Raw genomic sequence first — 25544 nt, forward strand, 5'->3', positions numbered from 1 at the left:
CGCGATTTCCATAATTTTCGTACGATCTTAGGAGCGTGGAGGAGAGCGCGCGAACCAGTCGAACTAATTCCTCGAGTTCCGTAACTGTAATGAACGGTAATACCACTCGAATCGATCGTACGGCGATTAAATTAACGAAATACGATCTGCAACGCAACTTGCTTCATTCGTCCGTACGGTTTTACATTTCCAGTCAGGACAAAAAACCATGAGAATCAAAGTTGATAGGATAAGATAAAACAAGAGGGTTTATATTATACGCAGTGAATATATTTATATATAATATTGATACGAAATTTTTATTCAACATAAAAGCTTCTCTTCGATGAAAAATATGCAGATGAGAAGTTGTATGTCATACAAGTTTATTTATAATATCGTATTATTTTTATTCTATTATTAAATAATACATGTTTTACTATTTTGTCGAATATTTTTCGAGGCAAAACTAATCTGCAACTCAACGTACCGACGAAACTGATAATATTTTTCATCTAATTCCAACATATTCAAATCGAATGGAATTATTCTGAGAAAAATGTAAGTTTTTTTTTTTAGAGATACAGTTTCCATTTAAATATCCAACGTTTTGTTATATTTTATTATTTCTCGTTGCCTTTCAAAAAACTTCACGTTGCGTTGGTAAACGTATTACTTTTTATGCAATACGATGTCTAGCCTGACGCTCGAAAGAAGAAAAAGAGAGAGAGAGATTTCGCGTTTCGAATGAGATTATATTATAGGCTGCTTGTAGAGTGCTCCTTTGTTAGGAGAGGCGAGTTACTTCGCTCCTGACAGGATATCTAAAATTCCCTATCCGACAATCATTCGTTTTCTGGCGAACCCTCTGCCTGAACGCGAAACAATTTTCTTCGCAGCAATCTCCTTCGCTCCATCGTCTTTCTTCGTTGTGAAAGAGAATCGTTTGTAACAGAATCATTCCCTACGTTCTTTCATGTATAAAAAAACGCGACGATTTCCCATTGCTCTGTTAAAAATGAAAAAAAGAAAGAGAGAAAAAGAATCAAGGAGGATATTCCACGTTTCGCTTTATTTTATTTACTTGTCTTCGATCTTCGATCGGTATCGCGTGTTTCAGCAAGATTAAACGATGTAATCTAAATATAATTCAAAGATAAATCAATATTTCATTTTTGTACGATTTCCATCTCAATTTTCTCATTGTTTTTTTCGTCAGAAAAACGAAACTTCTACGGAAGAACGGTTCTACGGTTTACCAAGTAAAAAACATATGAAACCATTGCTACATTAAAAAAAATATCGCCATATTTTGTAACATCGATGAACGATAAAACAACGAAACAAATGGAAAGGTGTATCAGAGCGACGCGTGGCGTCTAAGCAATGCCACCATGTTTTGCCGTTATACTTCTAAACAGAAACGTCATGAATACAACGTTCCTTCGAATAAATCGCAAGTAAAACCTATACGCTATCTAACATTGTGCAAAGTAACATGTTGTTATTTTGTAAAAAGGGAAGGAAAGAGGTAAAAAGGAAAGACGTGTCTTCGAAAATAACAAAAAGTGGATTTGGGGCGACGAGTGACACCGGTAGATGACGAGTTGGTGTGCGACGTTTCGCACGAACCCTTAAAATATACAAAAAAAAAAAAAAAAAGAAAAAGAGAGAGAGAGAGAGAAAAATGGCGGTGAGGGTGAAGGGTGAAGGTGACGGATCATGGTTAGAGACTGGTTTCCAAGCAACAGATATCATTAGACGGCGGGTAACGCAGGTGCATGCGAATATAAAGGATTCACGTTCCTTCGTCGAGCGTTCTCTAGACCCATTGTCAGGCGTTATGGTGACAGGATAACGCAGGCTGGAAACCGAGGGGGCACCGCAATGCAGGCAAGGGCGTTGTCAGGGGCGACCCTAGCGACCATAAAGCCTGATTCGCACTCAGCCAACGAACCGACTCTCTTCGCGAGTTTGGTTACGAAATAACAGCGTGGGATATTGTAACAAATATCTCTTGGTCTACGCAAAGAAACTAAGTTAACCAATTTGCCCCGAGAGAAATTATTTCGTTTCTTAAAAGTTAGGCTGAGACTTTAATCCTATACGAGTATCCATATTCTGGTACCGAAATTAAGAGTTTCCGAAGAAATAGAATTCATCGGTGATTTTTTTTTTTATACGCGTATAAAACAAACTTCTATCGTTGTTATGTAAAAAGGTTCAGCAAAGTCTGTATATAAGTATTTTCTCGAAGAAAAATCGCATTTCTCAAATAAGAAATCAGTAGGTATAAAATTGGAAAAGTTGTGATTATAGTAATTTTATCATTCGTAACGATCGTTAATGTACTCGTGACGTAAAGAGCAGAGAGTAAATATTTCTTCTCTCATAGATATTGATTTTACCGATTCCCATTTTACTTTACCGGAAGACAGGAAAGATTCACGAAAGAGAAAAACGATGGTCACACGATCAGAACGCCGCTTTTGAAGCTTATTGCTGTATTATTCATTCACGGTCTTTCTGCGAAGGAACTGAAGATGCATTCACACAGGATACGAACAGCGGCTTGCTCCTTCGACTCTAATATGACCGACTATTTTTATCTTTCTTTTAACAATTTTCTATCTTTTATCGAAAGTATCAGACGATTAATCCAATGTATTTTACCGATATCGACGCGCAGCATAAAAATCGGTACAAATGATTTAGCTTGATTTTATTCCAGAATAAATTTTTTTACATCGAGGGATTCTTCTTGTTAAATTTGTTTTATACAAGCCATTTTGAAGAATTTACATATTGGAGAATTTGTTTTCGAATAAATTTCCGACTACGAAGGGTGAAATGGAGTGACTGGATATGGTATAAAATATCGAGAAAGCTCTGCGATTCTTCACCGATTTAGATGCTTCGCATCGATCGTGCTGACTTTCTGGAACAAAGTCTCCCTTTGCTTCGGCAGAAGTTGAAGCACCGTCGGTTCGAAACTTTGCTCCAACTGAAATCCACATTTTCTAGAATAAAAATCCTAATTACAGATAAGAATGTCATAATTTAGTTTGTAAAGAAACAATGTATCTTAATCAACGAATACTAAAATTCTCAACGAATTTCCTCGTTTGCATCGCTGTTGCAACGGAATACATCAACGTGCCTCTGAAAAATCATCGGCTGATAGCGAGGAACTTTTAATGGAAGATCGCAGAGTCCACGACTAAAATACGGCGGTTTCAAACTGACCGTGGTAATTCGGAAAGGATAAGCAGTTGTAAGGTGAATTTTTAGCAGGATCGTTGGGTCTCGGAATTATAGGCCCGTAAACAAGTTAATTACGCGACTTTATTACTTTCCGTTTCACGACCTCCCTTATTTTCCTATTTTTCCCCTTTCTCTTCTTCTTCTACCGCTAGAAATAATCGCGTATAAACTGCTTAATCTCGTAATTACATCGATTACGATAAAGTACAACCAGGACTGAAGGATGAAATTCGACTTAATTTCGTATTTCGAGATTTCCGCCGAGAGAGAAGACTCGTTAGTTTCGATGTCGCGAATTTCTTCTTTATGATCTTTGACGCGTCGCTATATTTTTCGCTTCGTTGTAGTTTTAACGATTGCTTAATCTAAACTACTTAACTCCTCAACGTCCAAACGCTTTTTTACAAATTTCGATTTAGTTTCCAACTTCGAAATTGTCGTTAAGAGAATTTTTTATAATCTCGATATCCTGGATTTCCGAAATTATACGTTTAATTATGAACATTCCGATTACGATGCAACGATTCCTCCCTGATGGTTGCTGGGACCTATGAATTTATGAAATCCCGGAATTGACGTTTTAAAAATGCATTTCCGTGCGCCGTTGATCCTTCAAATTCTGCATGCTATAACAAACGTGCTTTTTCGCTGTCTATCGCGTATAGATTCCTCTTACCGAATTAGAGTTACGCATCGGACATCGTGATATTCCAAATCGAGGATCGACCTATATAGTTTAGATTATAAATTACCAAGTAGACTATTTTTAATTAAAACATTTCCAAATCTGCTCTGAACGAGAATGATAAGAATAGAAGGCGAACGAAGAAAGGAACAAACTGGGGAAAAATTTCCCCGTAATCTTCGAGTCTCGGCTTAAACCATAATCGTCGATGCATAAAATTTGCCTGTGGCCTTGAAAAATCTCTCGAAACGTCTTTAATTGCCAACGTGAATGCAAAGTTCGATGAAATTTCCTTCTCGACCGTCGATGGGCTGCGCTGACTAATAATGAAATCGCACTTTTCCCTTCAGTTTAATATTCGAGTTAATTTCCACTGCTTAATCTTCCCTCCATCGCCCCGTTCGCCCGTTAAATCTTCGATCCATTAATCTTTTCGGTGCTGAGAGAGGGACGGAGGGTAATTCTCGTCCGAGAGGAACCTTAACGCACCATTAAAACTTCGACACGTAATTACGCCATTCGCGAGCCCGTGCAACTTCTTAAAAGAGGTCTTCGTCCATCGTAAATTAGTTACGTGGATCGACCGAACCTTGCGATCTCTCGGAATTAAGAGATCGACCATCGTCGATCAGACCGCTGGATCAGCAGGTTTTTGCTCGTAGGTTTATGCGTGAACTCGTATAGCTCTGAATTTAAAGGGTTACACAGCTGCGAGCGCACGAAGAATTTCTTGGTACACGTTAACCGGATTTCATTTGAGAGCTACACAGGCAGAACACGATAAATCGGATTATACTTTGCGGGAGATTTTACAATTTTTACGAAAGTTATCCTTTTATCTCGTTTTCAAGCTGAATCGTTTCATTCTCTTGGTAACTTTAAAAATATCGCTTGTTATAATATCAAGTGGAAGATACATCGTTTAGAACGTTTCCAGTCTCGATCGCAACTTTTGTTTTTACAAAATTTCGTCGACTTGTACAAACTACTTTTATGCGACTTGTATCTTTGGACATACGATGCAATTAGCATATATCGTGGCAGTATATGCGGAATAATCTTCGCTAATGGAAAAGCTTTGCCCATGTGGACTCGTGTTGGAACACGCAACGTAAAACGCAGAGAAACGGTAGTAACTGCGACCCAGCGATCGAATGGGAGCAGAAAACGATCAGTCGGTGCAATTGCATCGCTTTAATCGGGCAAAAGGAAAGCATCGGTTAACGGAGGAGTCATCGATGCACGACTCGCGCTGGTAATAACACGGTAAAATCCTGTGATCTGCGTGGCCAGAAATTAACTTGATTGGATGTAAACACGATACCGCTGCACGAAACGATCGGACTCGTTGCGCCAGTACACTGGCCGATCATCGCCGTCCAGTCTACTGCCAACAAAATTACGGCTATGGAAAAGCTATAGCCTGTACTCGGCGCTTAAATAGCGATGGACGCCGAAACCGACAAGAAAAATCGGTTTACGAAATAATTTCCGAAGATTTGTTAACGTTGTCGAAGTTTTTCTCTGAAACTGGTGTAAAGCATCGGTGGGTAAAACGACAGGAGACGCGACACGGTCTTCTATAACAATCATTTGATAATGTTGAAGTGATCGATACTTCTGAGAAAACTCTACATCTGGTCTTCGGCTTTCACAAGGCGCCGATGTCGTCGATAGCGCATAGACAAAAGAATGCGTCGACGACAGACGATAAGCGGCACACGTGCGACGTCTTTTTTCGGCGTTCCTTTAGTCTTAGGGTAACACTGCTAGCGTGCGGATCTGGACCAGCTTACACACATATTCCTACTTGTATTTACACTTCAGTATTTAAATTATATTTTCTACCTTACAATCTATCCACACGTTTCTTTGTTCACACATCTAATAACCTCAACAGATAACAATCGTTTATGCGATCGAATTAGTACAGGTGTTTACTTTTTTAACGTAGAATTACCATTTTACGGGACATTTTGTATAGTTTGCGGATATATTATAACATGTTAAATACGTAATTAGTAAACTTGTAAATTTAATAGTAAAAGAAATTGCAAACACTGATATTCGATTTGCACAGAGAGCAAATACCTGTTACGAAAGCCTATTATCTCAAGCAACGACATCTTCCCCTTTTTACGTTCTATTGTCCTTCGTAAAAGAAGCAGACCTATATTTCCATCAGATTCTCCGTCGATTCTTGACACACTGCTGAGCGTGCAATAACCCAGATACACCGAAATCCTTTCAAGCGAATAGAATCTCTGTTCCGCGACGATTCTCGAGACACGATCGGCCATTGTGCGTGCCTAATACGGCCACGGCCGAAGGTTTCGTACTCATCGATTTATGCTAATCGCTTTAACTCGTCCCAACTTTAGGCGTGCTGCCGCACACGCTAATTTCTCGTTAACGACGCGGCCAAATAGAGAGACGAGAGTCGGTTTAGCGGTTGGTAATTCGACCGGAGCCTAATGGCCGATTCGGTGAAAATGTAGTCGACATGTTGGTTGATGACACGCCCGTGGCTTCGCTCTAACGCGATTACAGCCTTGTTCTTGTCACGGGTCCTGTTTAACCTTCCTCCTGTCCTCTTTGACGAATCGGATGCTTGCCGGTTGATAATCGTGTCAAATATTTCATTTTTATGCTTGTACCGCGTGAAAAGATGGTCACGCTTCTTACGAACATCGTGTCATCTTTCTACGAGACATTCTCTTCTCGTTAATAATTGTCTTCTGTGATCTTTTTTTATTTTCAACGCTCGTTGTTAAACCGACGGTATTTTAAATCCATGGAACAACGATATATATCAGCCTAAATAGCGCTTCAACGTTCTTTATGTCGTCTCAAATCAGCGAAAAAGATCTCGCTTTAATTAACCAAGAACATTTGCTTGTCTATTTCAGGTCGATCTGAAGCCTCTGCGGGAAGCGACGATCGCCGTCCCGACTCCGAAGATCTCCGAGAAGCGGAAGGCGGAGGAAGCGGACGCCAGCAAGGACTTGAAAAAGGTAAGCCACTCGACAGCCCTATCAACTTTTAAAAAACGAACAAAAAAAAAAAAGAAAAAAGAACAGGAAGAGATTCACCGAGACTCGATCGTACACTTTGCAAGGAAAAAATGACAAGGACTTTGTAAAACTTCCAAATCTTCGTTTTTCGCTTTTGCTCTGACAATTTTGTTCTGAGAATTACGTAACTAGTAGTACTAAAAGGAAAAGAAAAGGAAACGGTGAAACACAGAGACGTTAATGTACGAGGCAGCTCGAGCTCTGTCTATTTTCAAACATCGGAGCATGGATGATGCCAGCTCCTTAGCCGTCGAAATTTCGGTAGACGCGAAACCAAGCGCTATATTTCATCCGCTCGCCAGGGCATCTCGGTCGTTTCTCGTGGAATATCGACGAGCGGAGAGAGAGCATCCTGGCGCCGTGACGGGCCACGTCCTCATTAATCCACAACGGCCAGTCGTCATTAACGAAATAAACGGCCGTGAACCTTGCCGCTTTTGAAATTCGACGTTGTACCATCGTTCCATCATCGAGAAACTTCGTTCGGGCAGATTCGCCCCGATCCGACCAAGTCACTCCAGTTCGTACTACTTCCTTTTCTTTTTTTTCTTTCGGTGCATATACTTCTTCCTTCTTTCTTACTATTTTTAATTATCCTCCCCCGAATCTTTCTGTATTTATGTAAGCGTGGAAGTTAACTCTCTTGAAAAGGATTTTCCTTTTTAACGATACGACACTATGGACTATTTCTATCTGTAAACAGAATATATATCCGCAATAAGAAATTGCATTCATTTAGAGACACTGTCAATGGTGAAACAGTCGAAACGAGAATTAAATTAGAATCGGCAAGATGTTTGTAGGATTCCGTGCACGTCGGTCGTATCGAAAGACGTATTTCGAATCACGGTTTCTCGAGGCAAGTACAATGAAGTTCTAATGCTAAATCGACGTGGTGAATTTCTGACGAGTGCCGCTGACGCTGACTGAGCACCAAGGGTGCTCAAACAGAACAGTTTTCGAGGATATACGTAGGTTTAGGTATTTAACTTGGAGAGGAGCCCTCGGTTACTGCGCGTGTTTAACTTTCCACAAACTTAAACTCTCTGCAACGAAAAAGTTACTCTACCGATGAGAAATATACAGAGCATTGTAGAAAAAGAATCTACAGTTTGTAAGCTTATAGTACCGAAATACGATCGGTGCAATCGCTATATACGTAATTAGACAAATCTTCGGATACTAATTTAAGGTACTGCTAGAAATCTAAACGAAGAAATAAATACGGTATCGCGTAACGTTATTTAATTACATAAGCTCACAAAGTTTTAGATCTTTTTGGCGACTCCTTTGTTCCTCGTACCTATAAAGAAGAAGAAGAAACAGGGAAAAATAATACATAAATTTTCTTGAGGAAAGTTAGTTGATTTAAATCGCTCGAGTCACAAATGTATTGCGCGAGATAAACAGGAGAGAACGATGGAATGGAGTTGGACAAGAGCCACGTGAATTTATTTGGAGTTTCGGCGTACGCGTTCTACGTAGATTAATGGCGGATTAACAAAGTGTTCCCAGGCAGACGGAGTGGTCTCCGTTAAGACTCTAAGCGCTACCTTGAGCAATTAATTTCGAGTGGATCTTGTGAACCGGCGCCGTAGCAAACTTCCTCCGACATTGAAAAAACAAAAGAAAAAAAAACAAACAAACAAACAAACAACCGACGGTAAATTATCCACTCTGCGCCCACTATTTTTCCCTTGGAGTAATTACGTCAAAATTAGTAAAACATCGTGATCAAAGGATATATGGAGTTCCTGCTCTGAGAAAAATTTCTCCGTTTGTTTGCTTAACGTAAGTCGTCGATTGATCTTCGTAATCGTTGTATACCGTACTATATTACCCATTTCTATGCCGATACGACGCATCTGTGATTCGATAAATCATAGAAATTTCCAATTAACTCGCCATCTGAAACTTTAGTTTTACCGATATCGTTTGCGTATCGGATCGTTTAAGTCCATGTAACTTTTTCTAGGTTTTTGTATTTTAAAATATCTCTCCAAAATTGCCGAATACTCTTCCAAGTTTCCGCAATATCATCCGATAGTTTTTATCGTTAGGAAAGATTTAAAGAAGTTTATGGAAAAAATAGCAAATTACTTAAAACTGCTGGTCGAAACCAATTCAGTATGCGGATGATTAATCCTTTTAACGCTAGAACTACCGATAGTTAACGCGAAGCTATTTCTACCAAAACCAGCCAAAATGAGTGGTCTTTGTATACTTATTGCATACTTATTGATTTATTACTTTCTTACAGAAGGAATTCCATGTTATGTAGTACATTTTTCGTATTATTAATCCATCTGGCACCATAATCCCTAAACGAGAGTCGACACATTTATAAAATTGTAGAACCAGTCGTTTTCACTGGTGTGGTATTTCTAGTGCTAGCATCTAGCGATCGATCCGGAATTTTCCTGACAGCTGATATCGTCGTATCGAATGATACGCGGTAAAAATTTGAAAAACGCGCGCGAAGTTGTACAAGACGAAGAAACTGGTTAATCAGGGCCCGATAAACAGATCGCTTTGACAAGTACCAGCCATTTTCACTGATATTGGTATAAGTAACCTTGACACAAAATTATTCTCAGTTTGAATACATAAAAAGCAAAATAAAATTCATTATATTATTCTTTTAGTTATCGTTGCGAAACTGGTTACATCATTGCGGAAGAAAATATAACACGAAGTAGAAATTTGAAAATAAAATTATAAAACCTGTCGATTGGACCGGTATAGTAATTCCAGCGTTAAACGAAAGGACATTCGGCCCACTTCTTTACTATGGAAGCGGGAATTTGCATATTCATGGTTTGAGTATAAAACGAGATGATATGTTCATAGTATCGCGATTTGTTATCGCATCTGGAGATAGATAATCAAGATTATGCGATTCGAAAAATACAATCGTTGATAGGAGAAGATATATAAGCGAGGAGGAAGAATTAAGAACTTTCTTTTATAGCGTGTTTCGAATTCTCCGATAGATATTTCAAGTTTCCTTCCAAACTCTCTGTATGGTTTATTCTATCGCTTTATGTTGTTCCAATATGCTCGGCAAATTTTTAAAGAAACGATTTTTCTCTCTGGAAAACAAGAATATAAGAGAAAGTGCAGCAGAGTTTGCTTGCTATCGAAAAAGGAGTAAAAGAACAAGTTAGAGGCGAAGTTTGCGGAATCGAAGGACGCTCGCGCCCGTTAACACGCCGAAAATGCGGCACGTATACGGCCGTGGAGAAACTCTGGTGCAGCTTGTTGCCGCCTGTTGCTGGGCTACGTCGCCGCTATCCAGACGTCGTCGGCAGAAAAATACGGTAATCCGTCGAGAAAGGATGAAAATCGGGCTGCGTTAAATAAAACGCGAACGAGATATCGGATCGCGCCCTGGTTACACGCTTTTATTCTAGTGACGCCTTAATCACGATAAGCTGTTTCGCTGTTTTAAATAAAAGAGCACGATGGATGTAACGTTTTTAATATTTTACTTTAAGATTTTGCTCCTTAGATATTTCAGACTTTGAAAGTTTGGAACTTGGAGGATTAAACAGTTTGAAAATTCAGAAATTCGATAATCTGATAATTTGAAAATTCGAGTACTTGAAAAACTGAAAAACTGGCCAGTTTGATCGAGAAGCATCCAAAGATCGAGTTTCTTCGTCGAACGATCCATACGCCGATCGATGTAATCGTCAGAAACACGGCAAAGTGAATTATAGGACAGTGGGAAGATCCTTTTAACGCAGCGGTTTATAAACTGGTACGCGCGTGGTATTTGAGCTTGTTAGGGAGAGGAACTTTGTCCTTTCACGGTTGAAAGGAAGTTCGGAAGAAAGGAGGTTCGAGGACACGCCTAAATGGCAGGATGTCGGGCAAGATTTCGGTGCCACCAAAGAGAAACCTTTGAGGGAAACCTTTAAGGGAGAGAGTTCCTGCCAAAGAGAAAGAAAAGAGTAATTCCTCGAGAAGCTTCCAGTGACTTTGATATCCTCTTAGGCTGTTTGATACTTACCTTTTACATAATCTCTTCTTATCGATTTTTGCGACCCGTGGAACATCGTTTACAGAAAGCTTTTTGACAAAATTAAAAGGGAAAAGTAAAAAGAATCGAAGACAAAAATTTCATTACGATCTGCCGGTTTTATTACAAGTTGCAACTTTTCACGATTGGGCCGATCTTTCGAAAACGGGTTGAAACAAAGGTTCGGTCTGTACGTTCGATTTACATCGCGAATAAGTGGAAATAACACAATTTTGAAGAACGTTGCGATAAAAATCGACCGTATCTAAATCGAAATTTCGATTTACGACCGCGCTATGTCGTTTCCACCTGCCTTACACATTCGATCCTCGTTCTAACGCTTCGGAGGAAAAAAAAAAAAAAAAGAACGAGAGAAGAAACAAAGAAAAAGGACAGCTTTAACTCGATCCCTCGATGCTAAGATTCTCCACTCGCATTATCTGTCTCGCCTACCTAAGAAGGAGGAAAAGAAAAAAAGGAAGGTTCTTACGATAAGACGAAGCAGGAAGGAAAATCAAGTCGAAGGTGGGTAAAGCCTAAATGGCGAATGGAGCGGCCTCGGGATTCACGAGGGTGGAAGTAGAGAAGGCCCGAGGCAACGAGTACGGCGTGGTCGATGTGGAAAGGAGACATTGACTTGCAGACAGAAAGCGTGACTGGTGGTGGCAGGGAGATGGTCGAGGGGTGGCTCGAGGGCCGGTCGATACAGCCGAAAGTCCAGAACACGGGGCCGAGTGGCGCGAAAATTCGTGCAGATGGAAACATAAGTCGGCCGTGTGGAACGGCAACGCAGCCGAGGGTTGTTTCTTGCTCTCCTTTTTCTACCACCTCCGCTTCTTTCCGTTTATTTGCCGGTCCCGCAACTTCTACAAGTCGAGTCTTCTAACATCGTATCGCGTTTGGAACACGGAACGCTTTATTCCGCGATCGAACGTGCTGTTTTCTCTTTTCTGTTCTCTCTTTTTTTTTTACCTTCTCTCTTTCTCTCTGGTTCCCTTTTGTTTCCTTTGGTGGGCGAGAACTCGCGCACGAAGGGAAATATTAACAAAGTCGAGAGAGAAAGAGAGTGGAGGATTTCTTACGTTGGTTCAAGTTTTGCAGGATATTTCAGAATACGGTACTGAGAATTTCGTGCCATTGAACGTAATTACTTCTTTAGGTAGGAATTCTCCATTTGCTCTATACGACATTTCCTTTCTGCCAAGAATAGATTATATAATTTACTTGCATCGACGTTGGTACGTTTTTATTAATCGTCTCATCGTTATTCCGCGATTAATTTTCCAATTACGAAAGTTTCTAGTCAAGGAACGACCTGACTGAAAGAATAAATAGGTATATTAAACGAGCTAAGAATTAAAGCATCGTTTATCGTAGCCCTGTTCAACGGATCTAATCCGAACGTTTCATCGGCATGGTCAATATCGAATCTACCGACGCTGTTTCCTGTGATTATGCAGAGCCCTGATTAACTTCGCACCCCTACCCGGCCGCTAATGTAAATTTAATTGCGATTTAAACGTTACCATCGGCGGGCCGATTCTAACACGACAGGACGAGTTCCCTGTGAAATAGAACGAGCAACGTTAATTCACGGTCGCGCGAGCTCGTTAAATTAAATTTGTCGCTGACCAAGTGGCCGAGCTGTGCCGTTTGATCATCGTTGCTGGACACTGGAACACGGCTAGAATTTGAAAAAATCGGATCAACATCGACATCGAGCCACACCTGGCTGGCATTCGATTAAGGTTTATCAGCGACGAGAACTTCCCCGAATTCGTTTCAACCTGGAGCATGGATATACATATTGCGCGATGTTCCAAGCGTATCAAGAATTACCATACAGTTGCGTCGCCTGTTAATGGAATTCTAAATGGCTAGAGACAACGAGACCGAGATTATCCGCGATATACGGAGCTTAAGACCAATTTTTGGAGGATTTTTAATCTTCGTATTTTTTGAACGTTCGCGAATTTGATAGGGTGCTTTTGTCGTTTAATCGAACAACAAGTCGTTTTTCGGTCGAAGCATGCGGCGGTGATCGATTACGAAAATGTTAATGATATACGTACGAACAATGGAAATCGATCGATATAATTGGTGGAATATGCAAGAGCTTTTCGATTACGTTGTTTCTATTACTCGACGTAATAGTATCGATCGGTCCTCGAACAGAATTGTTTGCACGTCGCGATTTCGTGTTACGCGACCGACCAATCGGATTTACATGGGTCGATGTTTCGACTAATTATTGTCTTAATTAAAACACGTATAAGCGAGATGTTCGTTGTCGAGAGCACACAGGCTCTCGAATATTAGGATCCATTAACGTAATGCGCCGTTTGTTCCGGGTGTGCGAAAATCGCGCATCCGGACGTCGTTCCGGGCCTTTAATTATCGCGCTGATTAACAGATATTAATACGAGCCAAGCCATGATTTTCACGGGCCTTGTAATGGCTGTCGACGTGATCAACGATTTTAATAGAATGGATATTTAGGAGCGCAACCTAGAAGGGACGCGTTTAGATTAAGTGCAGTTTTATTCGTCGATAAAACGCGCGTTATTACTTTGTTTTTTATAGTATATAATGGGGCAGAAATTGCTTTTTTAATCGACTAATGTTTTTAGATGTAAAGAGAAGTTTGCTTCGATATCGATAATTTCAATGTATCGGATAACGAGACGCCGGAAAATTTGATGAAATATGCCAGGACTGTATCGTAAAATATCTTCCTATCTTTTTTTTTTTTTTTTTTTTTTTTTTTAATAGAAAGTCAGAAGTATGAGGCACGAGCTAGATTGAAATCGATTAAACGTTAATTAATTATGCTTATTAAATGAAGCTGCGCCTGTTAAGCGGATTATGATCCCAAAGTAAATTCGTCCCGGGAGAATTTTTAATTAATTCGTCCGGTCGTTTAATGGATTCCGCGAAATTCACCGACTTGGTTGAATGGTAAATTTCAAAAATGCCCCTTACGATTCTTCTCCAGTCCATTTTTTCTCCCTTTCCTGTTTTTCTTCTTGTCCTTTTCCTTTTTTTTTCTTTTTGGTCTTATAGCAGCGATACGAATCTTGTGAAAAGACCTCGCCGCTGGTATAAATGGTTCCACCTATAAATGGCGTAATCGTACCTGAAAAAAATACACGGCAGCACGTATATTTCTCCGGTGATTCTAACGTGGAAGGAATTTGGAAAAAGGAAAGCGGGAATTTTTCACAAATTCAGTTATTACATCTATTCTTACGTGACGTGCATTTTATATCGATGTGAACAACTTTATGTAAACAATTTCGGTTAACGTATCCAGGCACGATCAGCGATTGCTAGAAAATGTTGCAGAAATAATGCAGAAAATGTGCTTGAGTCTGTAATTATTCCTCTAAATTCCAAGCTTTGTGATTCGCGCGATCTTAAAAGAAAGAAAAAAAGAAACAAGTATGGTCACGTTGGATCGTGTGCTTCCGTCACGAATAGAAGCATTTCGCCGCGAGAGAACGAGAAAGAAAGAATTATTGGCACGGGATCGAAGAGAGAATTAATGTCGGCCACGGGTAAATTTATTTCGGCCGACCGAGCGGCGCAACTCGGCTGCTATAATTGAAGGCTGGCCGCGCGCTGGAACACAACGCCGCTTTGCTTGGTTCACGTGAAACAAAGGGAAGATTGTTCCGTTCTGCTCGGGTTTGTCAGACCGCAGCTTCGAGCCGGAAATGGTCGCGACGCGTCACGATCCTCCGTGTTTGTCTTCGTTTGTTTTTTCCCTTGTTTTTCGATTTTTTTCTCTCATTCTTTTTTTTTTTTTTTTGGTTTTTCAGCGGTAGAGACAGAAGAGATGTTTCGTTTTAGCGAAATTTCGCTCGTTTATAGCGCCCGATTGTTTGGCATTTCGAGTTCAAATTGTATTACATTATTTTTGTATTATCGCATTTTTACTTTTCCATTGTATCGCGTTTTCATACTTTTTAAACGTAATAAATTCTTCCGTACGTTTGCTACCGATATTTAACCTCGTTTCCTTCGGTTTGCAATTTTATCCTCAATTTAACGTGATAATTAGCATTGATACTGTATGATTAATATACGTACACTACCGCTCACAATTATGTAAACACTTTGGGCGATTTGTATTAATAATGCATGAACGACGTTCGTCGAAAGTTATTCGAATGTACGAATTAATGGCAAAATAATTATCACAAGCACGTAATATTATCTACATGTATGTCATGTTCTTGTGAAAATAACCGAAGAAAATTATAAAATTTAAATTATTCGTTTCAATATTATATTTGTTAACGCGCCCACGGGTTTTAAATATTATTACCAGAATTTTGGAAAATCCTTCTCTACCTAATCCATAGCACGAAAATTAAACGAGCTGTGAATCAAAAAAATCTTCTTAAACGACAAAGCTGATGTTTGAAATTTTCAAATGCTAATTTTATCGTCGCATATTTTAACCTTTAAAGGTAAATTTTATCATGTTACGATATTCTTATGTCGTTTTTATCTCTTCTATTCTATTTACCGTGTTAAATACCAAAAGCCACTGGAACGCGGACTCAATGGCTGACCACATCGGTCACTATCTACTGAACGACTAACTGCGGTTGATAAAACCCGCTGCAAATTATTACGCTGTCTTATCTTCGATGGACGCTCCAATATTTTCGTCCTTTTGCTCACAATTTCCAAATTCTTGTTCATTCTCTACGGATCTTCTTCTTCTTCTCATTTTGTTCCGGATAGAGGAATTTATGACAGCGAATACGTTGGTAACTCCACCACGGACTTTTCAAACTCGCCGGTCTAATTGTGCTTTCGTTCGGCTTAAAGAGAAATCTTTTTTTAGCACAAAACTCAATTCAGGAGATTTTTATCGATATCGGGAAATTTGTTCAATTCAAAAAGAGTGTAATTAGGTTGGAAATAGTTTAAGAAGTTTCTTTCGATCGATAAATTTTATGAAATTATTCTCTTGGTACTTTTCTTAATCTTCTCGATTGTAATTAAATATTGTGAAAAAAGGAGCAAGCGTGTGAATATTTTTCAGCGATATTATACTTAAAACGTCAAATTATCCAATCCAATTTCCTTCAAATTATTCCGGCACCTTGAAACCGATCGCCTGGAAGACTTCTTTCCAGAAACGAACGCCACGATCACCTTTGCCCAAAGTCCGCCCCGAAAATTAACCATTGCTAAAAGATGGAACGCTCCCTGGGCGAGAGCTCGAACTATCCTCTGCCCCTTCGATCCTCGTTCATTTTCTCGGGCTCGAGTTTCCGGTGGCCATGTGTCAGGCACCGATCACGAGGTATACGGTTCACTTATCTACGTTCTTTCTTGCAGGCGAAATTGGAAACGAAAGCTTTGAAAGCGAAGAGGCCAGGATTCACAGACGAACGGTACAATGAAACCAGTTATTACGTGGAGAACGGTCAGTATGCCCTCCGTTTTATCTTTAACCCCGGTATACGCTATCGTTAACAAGTTTCGAATTACCTACTACGTATTCCACGGGAATTTCAAATAAGAATTCTGAAAAACCTATCTTTTAAAACGAACTTGGTTCGGGATTTTTTTTTAGAAAATTTGATCGAGACGAAGTAGACTATTATCGTCGATATTTGCGGCATTAATTTTGGAAACGAGTAGGTGACACGGACGGAGGCGCAATTGGAAAAGTAGTTGCAAGTTTTTGTAGTGTAGCTATGATATTTCCAAAAAGGCGATTAAAATTAAAGATTAAAAGAACAATTATGTTTTAGAGTATCCGCTAACAGTAATAAAAAAGTTGCTCGATATATCGAATGTAGGGTTAATTAAAGCAAAAATTAAATTATTTGGAAAGTATCGTATTTCACGAGCGAACCGATATCATCCGATAAATTGCTTCGTGAAAACTGCGTCGTGTGTGAGTGTGTCCCTTCGGGGGGCCATTAGACGTTACATGTATCAGCAATTAACAGTTAACGCACGGATTTATGACGGTCGATCGTCGATCAACAGCGTCGCTGGCGGTCAATTAGACATATATTGACAATTAGACGATGCGTGTGAATCGGTAACTCTATTTTATCGGTAAACGCGCACAGCGTTCCGTTATATCGCGTTGATCTGCGTTTCGATCGTACGACGGATCGTGAGAATATACGATCGATCGACTGTATGACGTGTATCTGGAGATTGGAGCAGTTTGTCGGACTAATACAAGGGTAGTTCCTCGATAATTCGTCGTTGGATCCAACAAGTGGTGAGAAGAGACAAATTCTTTTAAACAAAGAGATCTCGAATTGATCGTAGACGAAGACGATTGACAAAATAAGCACCTTCGAGCACGGTGTGTGAGCTGTGACAGATATTCATTTGTCAGATATTTAAAAATGACAGTATGCCGTGTTAGATGTACCATTCCATGCGTAGCGCCACGCCGTGTAACGTCGCGAAGCTTGCAGGCACGAGATAGCTCGATCCCGGACAGGGTCGATGAAAACGAAAACACCGAAAGAGCTTTTCCCCTCGACCCTTTTTCCCTTCGTGCTATTCGATTTCGTTGGCATTGTGAATCACGCCGACTAACCCGCTGGTGCCGGGAAACGAGAGACAGCAGTCGGGATCATTGTTCGAATCATAGCCATTCGCGGGATTATCCGCGATTACCTGGTGAACAGAGAGGGAGTCGGTAAAGGCTGCAGTTACCGTTGTAAGGTCGTCGGGAATGCAGATGAACCGATTAACGCGTATCGTTCCCTCTTTTTCATCGCTTTTCCAATCCTTTCTTTTCCGATGAAAGATAAAAAAGGATCGAAATAACATCGTATTTAACAGATTTCGTATTTTCTATTGTTGTGACAGCGTCGTTAAAACACAAGATTATCGAGCAATTCTTGGTAGTTTTGTTTATTCGAGCGATTCTTCGTTGGTCGTTAGCGGGAAACGTGAATTAATTCAAAGAGCTTTGCACACGCCGTTCGCCAGGACGATCAGAAAGTTACCTCCTTTCGCTTTGCGATATCGCGAAGAACGAAGAGACGAGGAGTTCTAGAGAAACCGATACTCGCGGCTGTAATCGAAAGTACGGACGACTTTTAGGGCGATAGCAGGATTAGGAGACCTTGAGCAACTGGAATAATCTCTGGCACTGTGACAGCTTGCAATTAGAGCTTGCAATTTATTCCTTTCCACGATTTATCGTATTGTCCGTTTAAATAGCCACCGTTTGAGAACCATGCTGGACTCGTCAACCAGAGAGAGAGAGAGAGAGAGAGAGGACCTTGTACGAACTAACCGCTGTTATCCTACGTCGACTCGTTTTGTCGTAAATAAGTTGAGAGACAGAAGGAGCGAGATAACATCGTTGTTCGTTTTTAAAACGTCCGGGAGTTTGTTGAGCGTTGCCTCGCATTTTTACAACGTGTCTATAAGATTCGACGATTCACTGGAACTTTGAAGCTTAGTGACTCGTTAGTAATTTGATTATCGTCAATGTGGATCGTAAATAATGTCGAGCATTTGTAAAAGATGATCGGGACAACTCGTGGCCATTTAACCGGGCAACAATGGCCATAGGGTAAACAAAGGTTTCCTCTTTCGTTAGTCGGTGAACTTTACAATTAAATGAAAGTGTACTTCCCTTATCGAGTGGCAGCAACAATAAACTCTTAGCAAGAAACCGACGACGTTCTTTCAGCGATACTGACGAACGTTAATTAAAAAGCCGGTTACAGCTACTGTCTCGGTTAGACACGCGACTAATCAATCGATTTCACCGCACGAGGCCGTTTATTGAGAGTTTATTAAGCAGAAATAGGTGTATAGGTATGGATCGTGGACTGTAAACGAATCCGCAGCCGGAATCGGTGGAACGAGTCGACGAAGTCGATTTATCGAGTGTCAATACGTTCGGTAATTAAAGTAGTTGCTCGCGGCGATGGCTGCCTCTGTGTTTCCAGCCAACGTGCCGCATTATCGACGTTCCACGGGAATCGTTTGATAGACGAACACTGATAGGCGGCTATGGCTATGCTCATTAGTGGAAATAACGTTTACTCGTCGATAACGAAGAACGCTATGAGGAGGAGCGAAAGGAACGTCGAAAATGTTGAAGTAACTACTTCGAGAAAAACTCCACATCTTTATTTATTTATATATATAACCTGGAGACTCCTATTACGCAGAAACAAATTTCTATTTACGTTCCCTGTAATCTCTAGACAAAGCTATAAGGTTAACTTTTTTGGTAATGTCCTTTTGCTATAAATATACGAACGTATTACCTATCGTTCCATTGTCTAATACTAAAGGAGTAAGAATGTGAATCAGCATAAACTTGTACCTTTAGTTATTTCAATATACCTTTCTATTACAAATTCATCCACTCGTTCTTCGATCGGTCAACCTCAACCTCGACAGAAAATACGATTGCCGGGTCTCTCTCTCGATATTCGTATCCTCCAAAGAAGATAAACGAGGCGAAGACGAAGATTCTTGTTAATAACGATCTCTCTTCAGAGATAGAACCGCCGCAATATACATAGGTAGGATAATAGAGCTGCAAGGATATTCTTACGAAGCAGTTTAAGGCACATCGTGATTTCTTCAACGATTTCTTCGGCAAATCTAAATTGCCTGTTTCTCTTGAAACAGACGTATATCTTACGTCCAATGTATCGGAGAAGTAACGGAGAAGGTAGATAATATTGGAAGAGCTTGCGATATTTTATTCATTAAAACGGTATTAACCTTTACGTCCGGAGGAGACCTTCTTGCGTTTAACGAGTTCTTACGCTATTATACAGGATATCTTTAGTAATTGGACCGACCACGATTCTTTTTCAAGGAAAATTAGAAAAAAAGATGATAGAAACGATTAGACGAAGATAATAAAATGTATAGTTAAGAGGTTCTTCGTTAGAACGTTTTCGAGTAATGGACGTTACGAAATAGAGTTGTAAAGTTTCACGCGAAGCAACCAAATTTCAGTTATAAAATACATCAAAGATGGATTCGAGTATCTAAATATTCCTGCTCCTATCTTGCTTTCTGGGAAATCCTTTAATCTTCTTTCTACCCTCTGCAACGGTAAGTTGTGCCACCACTTAGAACCAAAGTTCCACGAACTTTCTCAAACTTCTTGTCGGTCTTTTACTCAAAAAAGACCGATAAATCTTTGCGTTTTCCAATATCGATCGACTCTATAAGAATACTTGTTTCCATCGCGATGTTTCCATTAAAGAGATTGCAAAGTAGCAAACGAATTTTTCTCTTTTCGAATAATTACATCTCGATCTCAAAACTGATCGATTTTTCGCCGCCAAGTTTGCGTAGATAATAGTCTGCCGATATTTACTCTCTTAAATATGAAATACTTTGACTCCTGGCTGATTTTACCAAGGTTATACCACTTCTGTATCAACGTTGGATCTCAGGGGCAAGCTTTCTGTCGTTAAGTACGAACCAAAACAAGTAAAGTTGTATTTATATAAATAAAAGTATAGCGAAAAATATATTTTCTCCGAACTCTGCGTATTTTCATGAAATAATTGTTGGAATACAACGATATTACACGCATAGGTACAAATGCTCTTACACAGACACCTTACACGGGCATTTGAACAGGACACTTACACAGGTCATACTCATTACTGTACAGAGAGTGGGGTTCAAAATATTTAAGGGATCGTGGGTCGTTACCTACGTCTAGTCTGAGAGTAACTAACCAACAGTCAACAATCTGCATAAGTTGTTAATTATACCATATCACTCGCTTATATACATTTGGTTCTGTAGTTCTGTTTAATAAACATCACTGAATATTATTTTAACATGAACATTGTGTCTTCCACGGATTATTAATCTTAACTTTAAGATTAAATTCTAATAATAATAATTGTAGAACGTATTCAGTCTTATTCCTGCCACTGAGAACGCGATTTGGCGAGCAATTCCGCGGGAAATCGGTGGAAGTTGGTGGCGAGACCACGTTGGTCGCGTTCGATGTCTATCGATTGCCTGTTCGGTTCATTATAGGGAGTTTCAGTGGCGAATTCACGATAACGGGAACAGCGTTAGTCGTGGCGGAGTGAAAAGGAAAGGAAAGGGTGGTGGGCGCGAAGGCACGTAAGGATTCGAGTGTCTGAGAGAACACAGAGAGCTGACTAGAGCAAAGAGAGGAAAGAGGGGGAAGGATCGCGAAGACGAAGGGAAACGAAGAGAAGAGAAGGTAGACGAGAGAATCGATCGAATATTTAGACCTACTGGCATATCGACAACCGATATCTGCTCCACATTCGAATAATAGACTCGCACGGCTGACGACGTGCTGCCGGAGCATCCTCCAGTTCCTCCTCCAACGAAACAAAGACCTATTAATGCCACTCGAAAGACACACGCCCACCGGCGTGCTTCTCCTCCGATTCTCGATGGACGTCCCCTTAACGCGAGAAACGCATTCCATTACCGGAGACTTGTGACACGGCCAACCAATATTCCCAACGAGTATTCCGTTCCATCTCTCTGTCTTCCCTGTATACGCTTTCGTTGCGCTCCGTATACTCTTGGCTATGGAGTTTCGATTCGTCGATAGCCAAATCAAACAGAAACATCAGTCTCCTATTCTAAAATAACTCGCAATATCGGTCGTATCTAGTTTATCGAATTCATCTTAATTTCCATCCTCGCGTCAAATTTCAATCCGGCTCTTTAGCCTCGAAACGATCCCAAATACACTCGGATCGTTGAATTTATTCGTTTCTCCATTAACCCTATCGTCCCCAATAATCCGTCTCAATTTTCCGACAAACAAACGAACAAAGACTCGTCTCTGCATTTCTAAAACACTGACAAACCAAGCAAACAAACTACGAGACCACGGAGCTCGCCAAGCAAGATTCTCGCGACAATTAAATCGACCCCTGGGTCGTATCGAATCTTCGGACGTGGATCGCGTCGAAGGGACCGTTACCCGAGCTACGTTGATGCAACGTTCACGCCACTCGGGGGTCATAGCGAAACGATCAGCCCGACATCGCTGATACCCGTGTATACAACGAAGATAGAGGGGTGGAGCTTCTACGTGATTCAAATCTAGATCCGATCCTATCTCTCGGTTGGAGGAGCCAAGAGTACGCTATTGGCTAGAGGAATCCTTGGCTCACGGTATACTTCGACTATCTTTCTCTTCCTCTCCACCCTCTATAACTCCTTCTCTTCCACTCTACTCTGTTTCCTCCCTTCTACCCTGCCTTTTTGGCCTCTCCACTCCTTTTACAAAATCTTCTTCGTTCAACGAAGTCTTCCTCATTCCCGCAAGATCGAAGAAGGTTTCGGAGTTAGCAGGTGGCCGTAGAACGTTGTATTTTTGTGTCTCTGTGAATGTTCCGGATCTTCTTTCGTTCTTCTATCTTCGTATATACCGGTTACAAAAATGCTATTCTTTTTTCTCATAGGCTGTTTTCAGAATCTTGAGAAGCCGAGGCAAAACGGTTTTATCGGCTCGCGAAGATCTCGCCGTCTTAAGACCCGTTTCTCTCCTCGTTTTTGTTTCTCTTCTTTTTTTTTTTTTTTTTCTCACGTTGGAAAGCCGCTGGAGAACAGATTCGCCTTCATCGTGGTTGTAGTATTTATACGTAATACGTATTACGGTGATGTTGATCGTTTCCGACGTTGGATAAATTATTTCGTGGATTGTTTTGTAAGATCTTCGAGGTGGTTAGAACCTGTGTCTTCCCGAGGATCTTATTCTCTTTCGCTTTTAAGCGTTTCTTATTTATTATTATCGTATTAACGAAGACCCTCGGAAGTCAGACTCGTCGACAAAGCTTTTTACAAAGTTTTTAATTTTATCAAGCAAGCGATCTGTATACGGATCAAACACGCTCGATGTACTTGATATATTACTGTACGCAGTGGTGTCTGAAAACCGCGACTTTAAAGTATCTTTTCGCTTGTTCTGTGGGAAGAACCCCTAGCCATTATTACTGGCTCTGTCACTCGAGTACAATGATGTAGAGAAACTCTTTCTTTCAACCTTTTCTTGTTATTAAAGTAGGACAGGTAGGCGAGGGCCTGTCACACATCGTAAAAACTGTGACAAGAAGCTCCTGGTTGTAGATATACAGGGTATCTCTCGAAGCTTGGTTCGTTGTACATACAACCCTAGCCAAAATACACTTTGTAAAGACGTATATTTCAAAACGTATATTTCAGGAACTAAAATTTTGAAACATCCATCCTCTTAACGAATACGGTCGACACACTTTTTATCTTATAATTTTAAACTTATCAAAATCATTATTTTCGTCTCTAACACGAAAAATATCAGCCATAAAGTTTCAGTACAGTAACCTTTTTGTTAAATATTTATCGTCGTTGCCATTAAATATAAATCTAAAACTATCGAATACTTGTCATCATATTTTTTATTTCGTTATTTTAAATTCGCTAAAATTACTTTCCATCTCTGATACAAGAAAGAAATTTTCAACTAAAATTTCCAAGGAAAAATTAACTTTCCTAATCTTTCGTCCGTCATATCGATCGATAGGTAATTCGCGAAACAGCCAATGGAATAAACTCGCGAATTCGCGTTTTCACCCCCTCCGTGTTTGCTTCGCTCTCCCGTTGACTATATTTTTTTCTTGGTCGGCTTTGCGTCTCAAACGACTTTCGAATCGAGGAAAAATATTTCTTCAACCACCCCCGTCGTTTCTTAATCTCTTTCTCTCTCTCCGGTTGTTAGCGTACTCCCGGGAACTCTGACTATCGCGACGATCATTATCGTCTTCTTCGTTCGGCGAATCAAGTTCTCCTCGGGCGACCGGAGACGATCCGCGACTTTGCGGGGCCTGGTTTTACATCCCAGACGATTTCCTACTTCTTCTTCCCTTTGACGCGACTCGATTCGTCGCGCTTGCGAAGCAAAATTACTGTGTCGAAACTTGTTCTTTTTTTTTTTTGCGTGTTCGCTTCTATTTTTCTTTCTTCTCTTTCTGTTCTGTTACAATAAAAATTTCACTCGATAGAAATTGTAGCTAAGATTATTCGGAACATTTTGACGATAACGTTGAAATTTTTAGCGGAGAGACGTAGCGAGAGACGTATCTACGTCGGCCGCCATTTCGATCTTCCATTAGATCTTGAGAAAATGTCTCATTAACGGGATTCCCCGGGTGGGCCCATCGCGCTGTCACGCGGATCATCGCCGAGATGCACGCGAGTTCGCCTGTAATCTCGATCTATCCACGTCCGCCAGTAAATTCGAGGCTTCTGTCTGCCTTGTATAATTCGCAGTGAGATAAGATTACGGGCTGCGGAGGGTGGCAGGGGGTGTACAAGACACCGTAGATAGATACAGAGCCGCGATTTAGCGTGCTAGTAATGATACGTTGCGAGAAAGCGTTCTCTCCACTCTTCCTTGCGATTCCCCGATAACGCGTGAGAATATTAATGATGCTCGCCTGATTCGCCAACGTATTTGCTGATTCTCACTGACTCGTGACTGATAATTCAACGTTGAAATACGCTGGATGATTGCACCTCCATCTTCTGATATTTACTTTCAAATCGTTTTACGTTGTCATTTTTTGTTTCCCGATCGATCGGCGAAACGTTGTTCAAACTTAGTCTAGTTATTTAAACGCGAACTAGATCCATTTCTGAAATTTCTCTCGTTGTAAATAACTTTATTTGATCGTTTCTCGTCCTCCAGTTGACGATAGATAACGAAACATTGCTGCGATGATTTTTCATTTTACATATATACGCGTGTTCCTAATGCGATTCTACTGTTTTATCGTTTTTATTATTCTCGTACTTTTATTTGAGTTTTTTAATTTTTTTAATATCTTTATTTTTCGAAATTTCGAGTGTACAGCGGATAAATGCGCGTAATTTGACTAGCTAAACCCGCCTGTATATGTTTAAATTCTATCGTGTTCGACCAATCGTTTGGTATTTCAGCTGGGGAAATACAGCGCATGGTAAATGTGTACTCGTTCGAAATAGTATAAGTTTATGATTTGAAAATGATAACGGTTTTCACGAGCTACTTGTATCTTCTGCGAGAATATTGGTTGAACAAATTGCGTTGAATAATCGATACTCTGTATTGAAAACCACGGTGATTCTGTCTGATCGTATACTGGGATTTTCTACTTAAGAGCCACTCTGCTAAATCAATATCAATATAATTCAATTTCCCCGTGTTTATTTCGAAATATTTCTACTATCAACATTTCCTATCGATTATATCTTTACCTTTTAACAATTGTATACTAATTTCCAAAACTATTAATTAAAATTTTAATCTAGAAAATAAAATAGAAATACGTTAAAAATCTGACTGAAAATAATTAACACAGCATCCTACGAACAATTGCCTTCGTTTTGCAAGATTATTTCGTAAGAGACCCGTGTAAACCCGCAAAATTCTTTTGCGCTAAAGGCACGAAGTTACAAAATAGTGCGATCTACCTAGCAATGCTCGAAGGTAGAAAAAGAAAGAGACATG

At 40.2% G+C, this 25544-nt stretch overlaps 1 protein-coding gene across 5 annotated transcripts in view; it reads left to right on the plus strand.

Annotated features, from left to right (window-relative positions):
* The window catches only part of LOC139994505 (pseudouridylate synthase RPUSD2), a 172737-nt gene that overhangs the window by 101916 nt on the left and 45277 nt on the right, over positions 1–25544 (plus strand). For all 5 annotated transcript variants that reach the window (XM_072017229.1, XM_072017233.1, XM_072017231.1 and 2 more), the window contains 2 exons: positions 6838–6942; positions 16385–16472. In XM_072017229.1, coding sequence (XP_071873330.1) covers positions 6838–6942; positions 16385–16472 — 193 coding nt within the window. The remainder of the gene's footprint in view (positions 1–6837; positions 6943–16384; positions 16473–25544) is intronic.

The sequence above is a fragment of the Bombus fervidus genome, chromosome 14 (assembly GCF_041682495.2).
Source record: "Bombus fervidus isolate BK054 chromosome 14, iyBomFerv1, whole genome shotgun sequence".
Lineage (NCBI taxonomy): Eukaryota > Metazoa > Arthropoda > Insecta > Hymenoptera > Apidae > Bombus > Bombus fervidus.